Raw genomic sequence first — 8,104 nt, 5'->3', positions numbered from 1 at the left:
GATAGTGCTTCCCTACCTTCTTTTTCTCTTTGAGCAAATACATGTCTCATCGCAATAACGTGATTTTAGACTAATAAGTGCTGTTTGTTTTGGGATGAAAAAATTTGGACTTTAGTTTGGCTGAATTTCATAACTTTTATTAGATCAAAATATTATTTTCAGAAATTAACAATTAATTATTTTTGTTTCGTATCCTATACTTATTTAAAAGAGACCAAAAACATACATTTCCTAACAAGTCGGGGTTCAAAATTATTTGCTCTCTCCTTGCACATTATTGTATCCTGATTTTCTAAAGCAATTACGATGTATTTGATTACAGAAACAAAATACTAACTTGTAAGACATGACAACACACACACACACACACATATAATATTAAATTAGTGAAGTTGTCGTTGAAAATAAACCATTTTTACCTTACACATGGGCAATTATATTAGATCTCAGTCAACAAAATTCACAGAACAATTTTTGTCGTTACAAATTTAAAGGTTGATATGAAATTATGACAAAAAGTATTGGCAGTTACACTTAAAAAAGACATGTCAAGGACGGAATCACATGAACAGGTAAAAAAAAAAAGGTTGATCATGTAGATGGAATTTTGATAATGGTGGCGACGCAGTCTGCTAATGTTTAATAAGTGAGGGTACAAATTTGTTTTGAAAATTTACACTCAGGAGTTTTAGATATTTGAAAGTTTTTTAGGAGAAAATTTGTCTGAAAATTTAAAATTGTAGCAATATTATCCCATATCATTAAAGAAATTTAACATTCACCGTTAAAACAAATTTGCACTGTAACCCATGTTTAATTTATTCAGACATCGTCATCCATGGAAAGAGGCCTCGGTGGAAGGCTTCAAAGCAAGAGAATTAAGCCACTTCTGATTTCCGATCTGCTACACACATATCATATTGAACCGCGACACCATTAAGAGCTACTTGCAATATGGCAGTATCAGTTCGCTGGCTTCTAACGAATCCAAGATGGACGTGTTAGAATTCTGAAATTTCAACACGAAGGTAAAACTCGAGAAGTCCGACAAGTTTCTAAGTAAAATAAAATTCAAATCCTGACATTAAGTCAGATCTAGTGATGAATGATTGTGTGTAATATATACTCCCCGGTCCTAAACATAAAACTTGTTTTATAGTATAAATTGCACTATAAAATAGATTTTATATTTAGGAGCAGAGGGAGTATAACACAGTGAATTAAGGGCAACCAATAATCATCTACAGTTAAAAAAAAAAAAAGGCTAAGGTTAAAGACAGATTACAATTCATTACTAATCATAGAGCACTGATGATCAATGAAGTGGCACTGAATCAAATAAAGAATAGGGAGTTATTTAACTATGACAGAAGCAGCACTGTCTTACAACTAAATGAATGAAATCTCAACTAAATTAAACACAAATGAAATGTAATGTGCCGAATAATTCTGCAAGAACCGCAACTCAAGCAAGTTTGGTACCCCAGAACCCATCGTCTGATCTAATTGCGGCCCTTCACTCCTTTCTGTACGGAAAACTAACCCCACCCAAAGTATGACAGTTTTATTACAATGAGGAAAAAAAATTTCAATTCAATAGAAAGGGGAAGTAAAAGGAGAAAAGTATTTTTTGTTTTTTAAAAGACAAAATAAAGAAATTCACTCAAACAGTATTCTTCCGGACTATACCTAATCTCTACGAGGAAATATTAGTTGACCAATGGGCTTGTATCTTCTGCAGAAAACTGAACAGTAATGAGTTGAAAAATGCTCCTATACACCGACAGAGCAATCACCTCGCTTGGGAAGGTGAACAGAGTAATCCAGAAGCGTCTGCACCAATCACCGCGAGATCACACACGGCACAAAGCCGCCCCTCCTGGCTTGGCACAAAACGGGACATGCAATATGGGCAGGAGATGTCCTTCTGTCCTCGATAAATTGGTACATAGGTTGCACCACAAGTGACAAATGGGTTTCGGAAATCATAGTTCAAGTGTGTGGCATCAGTCATATTCCTTTCTGCAGCTGCCAGTACTTGCCTAGCAGTCTTAGCTTGGTTTTCAATAGTAGGATTGGTCTCAAGTAGCCTCCTGGCAAAGTTAGCAGCTGTGGCAAGGTTCTTTGCCTTGTAGCAGACAGACATTGCATTCAGCAAAGCCAGCCTCAAGTGAGGGGTCTGAAGGTTGCAATGGGTGAAATATGCTGCAAGTTCCTGCTGACGCGCTGGGTCGTCCTTAATTTCCCTCCTCTTCAGCTCTATCTTCAGACCCAAAACATACTCTTTGACAATGATAATCAGCTCCTTCACATCATCCACGTCTCTCCTCGACTCAACAACGATCAAAGGAATTGTATGAAGGATATTAATAAATGTCCGTAGAGATTCAGTGAATTTCCCGGCCGTTGTTAACTTATAACCAGCTTTGAGTTTTTCATCCAATTGGGACAATTTGAAAGAAAGAGCAGGTGGGCCTCTTACATTTGGACTAGATGACTCAGTCCAACCTCTTTCAACTGCAAGTGTTATAATTGGAGCAGATGAAAATGCAAGCAGATAGGAATGACTGCTGCTATAAAGATCGAGAAACATGGGTCTCAAGGGGGCAAAATTTTTAATCCCAAGTTGTCGGTTCAGCAGCCTCATTGCAGTTTCAAAATTGCCACCAGCAGCGTGATCAGCCGCAAGAGATGACCTCTGTATCCATATCTGGCTTACCGGCATGCCAGATTGTGGGGCAACAAAAACTGAAGATCGCATACCGGAGGAAGCTTTTGGAGTGTCAGCTTCCGGAGGCAGCTCCAAATCTTCCATCTCCCATCCACCCTCTTCATCATTATCTTCACGCACTTCTCCATCCTCCAAAATTGCAGAAACATCTCCGTTTTGTAAACCATCCACATCAACCATGTCAAGCTCCTCACCCCAATCCCCATCAGCAGCCTCATACTCTTCGTCAGCAGAAGCCTGACCAATATTGTCAAGGCCCCCTTCAAAAATGCCTCGCATGACCCTTAGAAGGGGCCAATCACCACCACACATGACAGGCGATGGTGACATCAAAAGGGATGGCGTCTTTCGGTCAGGCAGAGGTGGGACATTCTCCCCCAGTTCAGTTGCAATACGTTCAGCTACATCATGTAGCCCATGGACTGATGCAGTCACATAGGCAAGAGGCAAATGACCCACCGATTCCAAAATCTTAACGCGCTCGTGGACATCACCCAGATACAAGGCATTGTGAAATTGACCCATCACATCATTTTTAACTTCAGCGATTTTCAACATCTTCGAAAGTTTGTCCATGTTACCAGTGATGAGATAAAGGAAAGACAGTCTTTCAAAATTTTTAGTCCTCTGATACGCATACTCTACTATACCAGCATTTCCTTGACGAAGTGCCCCAACCCCCAAACGATACCAATGATCTTTCTCATCAATTGCTGTAGCTGATGCAACAGCAGTCTGAATGTTCCCACTCTCTAAAGCCAAATTAAACCGAGTTCTCTCATCTTGCACAAAATGGAGGGCAACCTCAGGAAATCCTTTCTGTTGTAGATAAGCAATCATAGCCTGCCCACAAAGCTGTGAATTCCTTATCACACTCATGACAAGGTCATATCTTTTCTTTAACAGAGAGAGTTTAAAACTATATTCAGTCGCATCAATGACAACAGATTTGCATTTACCATCCCGATCCAAGCAGAATATTGTGTTTCCAGTAACCTTCGCAATATAAATGGGGACATCAAGTGTTTTAATTATTCCATTATCACCGTTAGGAAGACAGTATTTGATGTGATTTAATGTTGTGTAAATAAATACACCATTGTCATCCCAGCCTCCACTTTTTACACGAATTGTTTCATGGAGCGTGCACTGGTGCACTAGCTTCTTGCTTGCAATAATAATGGCATGTTTGCTGAGTAAGGCAACGTTTTCCATATCATTAGACCAGACGACATACTTAATAAAAGGGGTTTGAAGATCACCAACAATAATCCTCTGCTGAAGATCAAATATAACAACTCTGTCCTCTGACCTACACAGCAAGTTCCCTGTTCCTGCATAGAAAATAGCATCGGTGGGAATTGGGAGGGCACTTTTTTTAACGAGCTCATTCTTCAAACTCTTTACTAGGACTTGGTTGCTGCTTTTGTCAAGCACAGCAAATCTGTTTCGAGCCACAAAGACTGCTGATCCTCCTAGTCCTCTCCTTGCTTCTTGCATATCACCCCTGCCCAAACTGTCCTTGGATATACAGTATAATTCATAAGATCCACCATCAACATCCGAACACAGAAGAACTGCATTTTCTGTTGGGCTATAAGAAAGGGTCTTTGGGCTTTGATTGAGGTTTAAAGAACCAGGTCGTCGAATTGGGAGTACTTGTGTCTCTCTATGTGTTGAAAATTCATGAAAACGTAAAAACCTGTCTTTTGTGAAGAACAGAGAGTCACCACTAACTGCAAAAGCTGGCCTTTCTCTCTCCAGCTTAAAGACAATCATGCCACTGTCATGACCAGCTGCCAACAGATTCATTTCAGGGTGTGCTGCAAGAATCCAAAATCGGTCATGCTCTCGGCGGAATGTCTGAATTCCAGTCCGCTTTGTTGCATCCCATACCCGAATGCTTTTATCCTCAGAATTTGACACAATGATATCATGTTTGGCATGAAACATAACGCATGAAACATTATTCATGTGCCCTCTCAACGTGTCAACTTCCCATGCTTTAGTATCTGGGGGGGAAAAAAAGAATAACATAGAAAAGCGCTACTTCAGAGTTTTTAACTACTACACCTTTTATCGTAATACAAAGCTTGTAAATTTTAATTCATGCAATAATGGCGTTGGACCTGTAATTTCATGCCAACAAACACATGCAATTTCCTCAAAACTAATCGAAATACTCAAAATAGCGTCAATCGCTGGGTAAAAATGTAGCCTGCTCAATATTTATAATAAGAAATGGAAAACCATATATGTCTCCAATTAGTTATTATTCAGGACTGCATAATGTATATAACTAAGTTCTATACCTACCATTCATCCTCCAGAGTTTGACTTGACGGTCATCGGCTCCCGAGACAATGAGAGGCAGTGTGGGATGAAATGAAGCCCAATTGACACCACGATCATGACCTTCCAAGACATACTTAACAACCGCGTCAACGCCACCAAAGAGATCCGTGTTCATTTGACTCAGTCGCAGTATGTCATCTGCAGGAGATCCAGACTTCCTCTTGAGAGCACCAATATCCCATACACGAACAGTCTGATCCAAGGAGGCTGACACAACAAGATCCTCTTTTGGGTGGAACATAGCACACATAACGTAATGGTTGTGGCCAGTTAAAACAGAAATACAAGTGCGTGACTGCCAGTTCCAAATGCGAATGGTCTGGTCATCACTAGCACTCACAATCCATGGGTTTTCGTGATGAAATTGCACTGTACGAATATAATCAAGGTGTCCTAAAAGAGTAAACAAACATCTGTGCAACTTGTAGTTCCAAACCTTAATCTTGTAATCATCCCCTGTTCACAGGAAAAATAATAAAAATCATTGAGGAGTGAAATCCCTCCTTGCCACATGCATCCAGTAAGAAATGAAAATCTCCCCCATCCCAAGCGACCGAAAAAACCAAAAAAAAAAAAAGGACAAAAATTCAAACATCAGGACAACATGTAACGTCTAAATGTTTTGTCTAAGCTTATATTATATTAGTTACATAGTTTCCAATCCAGAGAGTTCAATTATGGTCCAAGTATATCCCATGCGTTAAAGACGGCTCAAATAAATCTTGGCACTCTATAAAGCTCATTCCGTCTCCTTATTCCTCTTGGTATTACCTGTTAGGCTGTTACACCATCCTGGGGCAAGTATACGACAAAGGAAGAGTGCAACGGAATAAGATGGGGCAGCAAAAGTCAAATTGACAAGGCAAATTATTCCATGGAGAAAACATAAATATAAGGCATCTTATACGTAATTTTTCAAAACCTACATTCTCCTTTTATGCAGCTCAACATAGATATACAAAGGAAGAAAGGGAAAGTAAGGAGACAACTATTTATTCTTGATCTGATAATCACTCAGATTAAGAATCAGTGGATCAGATACTAAGCAGTCAGCGAAGATAGTCATCAAACATACAGAAAGCACTGTAAAACAGTGTTAATACGGTTACCTCCAGAAACAAAGAGAGGCTGAGATTTGTGGAAATGAACACCTCGAACAGGCCCATCATGCTCATCGAATCTGTCAATCAGGGTGCCCATTCGGTAGTCCCATAGCTGGATCACGCCACTATGAAGACTCGCAAGGATCCACGGTCTCTTGCTGTGGAAACTAAGCCCCTTCACTCTGTTACTTTTGGTCTCGAACTTCGTCAACATCTTCCTCAATCACCGTATCACAAGCACAGTCTCTGCACAATCCAATTGCATTAGAATTCCCATTCCATCAGGATCAAATCCAGATCAAGCTGAATTCCAACCGCAAACGCAATTCCCACGTAAAATCATCAACAACGTTTATGTTGAATTACAACAAGAACTCTATGAAGCCAAATGAAGTCAGGGGATATAAAATTTCCAATATAAGAATCAAAATCGACCAGCATTTTCCCACATGTACCATTTAATTAGACAGGGGAGGGAGGAAAACCACCGCATGGAATCTCCCAATTGATTTCAATTCCAATGTTCATATGACAACGAAGAGAATTTACCTCAGATCTAATTGTCGTGAAAAAATCACGTTCAACAAACAACTCAACGCATCTATGACCAAGTTCACGAACAGACCCGCATTAACATGCACATACAAAGATAGAAGTTACAGAGATCATCAAAAAGAGGAGAATTGGATCGAAAGTGGAGAGAAGAGACGGATTTTCAGACCCCTCTGGCGATGAGATCTGGGTCTGGCTTGTGTAGTGTCTGTTAGTTTCAGCGGAGAATGGGAAGGCAGGGGAGGAAGAGAGATTGAAATTTTGTCAAGAACTGCACACATGGAAATTTCGAAACGCTTTTTTATTTGCATAGTTCCACTTCAACCTGTCGTATTCTTATTCTTTCTTTTTTTTTTGTTTTTTGTTTTCATTTTACTGTGACGTGTGGGACGATGAGGGGTGAATAGAAAATACAATGTCATGTTTTTCCCGGGTTCTTTTCGCGGTTGCTCATATTTAGCTTCCGTTTAAGAATGATGTGTGTGATTCGATCCCCAAAAAAAAAAAAAAAGGGATGATATGTATGATTGAAAAAGCAGAGGAAAGAAATTAATGAAGTCAAATTACCCTACCGCGAAAAAGGAAGAAAGCCGGATGAATACAGAAGCAAGCCAAGAAAAAAAATTTGGGACACTACGGAAAATGAAATTAGCTTCTTGTTTTGATTAAACAAAATAAGAAAATAATAATAATGCTGTCACTTAATGGCATCAACTCCACAAATTGTCCTTTCGCTTATTACTAAGTTTGTTCCTCCATAATAAAAAAAGCAAAAAGAAAAGGAAAATTAAAGGCACTTTGCACATTAAAATTATAAATGATATATTTTATTTTAAAATTTATTATCCTGTGAGTCTTTAAATTATTTAAAAATCAAAAGCTAATTCAAAAATAAATAAAAATATGTTAAAACGATATCATAGAATTTAGATAACAACTTGTTCTATTTTATAATTTGTTATCTCTGAACTGAAATAGCATATTTTATCCCAAAATTTATTACGTCGATAAAAATATAGACAACCATGCGTTCAAGTCTAGAATTCATGATCATGTACATATTAAAAATACATATCATATATAAATACAAGTAACAAATTATTTTATTTAGAATGTTATTATGTTTAAATTAAAGATCCAGACCACAAAAATTTCTCACCGGGTTGCATGCCTATGTTTTTAAAACTTATGTGAATTACATTTATATTTCTAATTTTATTATAAATCTCGTGCCCTTCTTTTGGGAGATCTCACATTTACAACCTATTTTTTCACTGTGACCATCATTTTTTCAGTACGACCCTCCCATTTTCTTTTGACGTATAAAATTTAAAAAACACCATCTCTTGTTTTAATATAAAAG

The 8,104-nt window shown here is 38.3% G+C and overlaps 1 protein-coding gene across 3 annotated transcripts; it reads right to left on the bottom strand.

The window, feature by feature from the left end:
- Window positions 1-1,339: 1,339 nt before the first annotated feature.
- Window positions 1,340-6,967, bottom strand: LOC114723659 (coatomer subunit alpha-2). 3 transcript variants are annotated; one of them, XM_028909878.1, is made up of 4 exons: window positions 6,911-6,967; window positions 6,196-6,435; window positions 5,048-5,542; window positions 1,340-4,743 (listed from the first exon to the last, which is right to left on the bottom strand). In XM_028909878.1, the coding sequence occupies exons 2-4, from the start codon at window positions 6,401-6,403 to the stop codon at window positions 1,793-1,795; spliced, it is 3,654 nt and encodes a 1,217-aa protein (XP_028765711.1). In that variant the 5' UTR covers window positions 6,404-6,435; window positions 6,911-6,967; the 3' UTR covers window positions 1,340-1,792. The 3 variants fall into 3 exon arrangements, with proteins under 3 accessions (XP_028765711.1, XP_028765712.1, XP_028765710.1); XM_028909879.1 differs by having other exon boundaries at window positions 6,815-6,916; XM_028909877.1 differs by lacking the exon at window positions 6,911-6,967 and adding an exon at window positions 6,739-6,901.
- Between the last annotated feature and the right edge of the window lie 1,137 nt (window positions 6,968-8,104).

This window comes from Neltuma alba, unplaced genomic scaffold (genome assembly GCF_004799145.2).
Source record: "Neltuma alba isolate B1F8T4 unplaced genomic scaffold, ASM479914v2 tig00012148_pilon, whole genome shotgun sequence".
Lineage (NCBI taxonomy): Eukaryota > Viridiplantae > Streptophyta > Magnoliopsida > Fabales > Fabaceae > Neltuma > Neltuma alba.
Note: the sequence above shows the minus strand (reverse complement) of the source record. Positions and strands in the feature narration are given on the sequence as shown.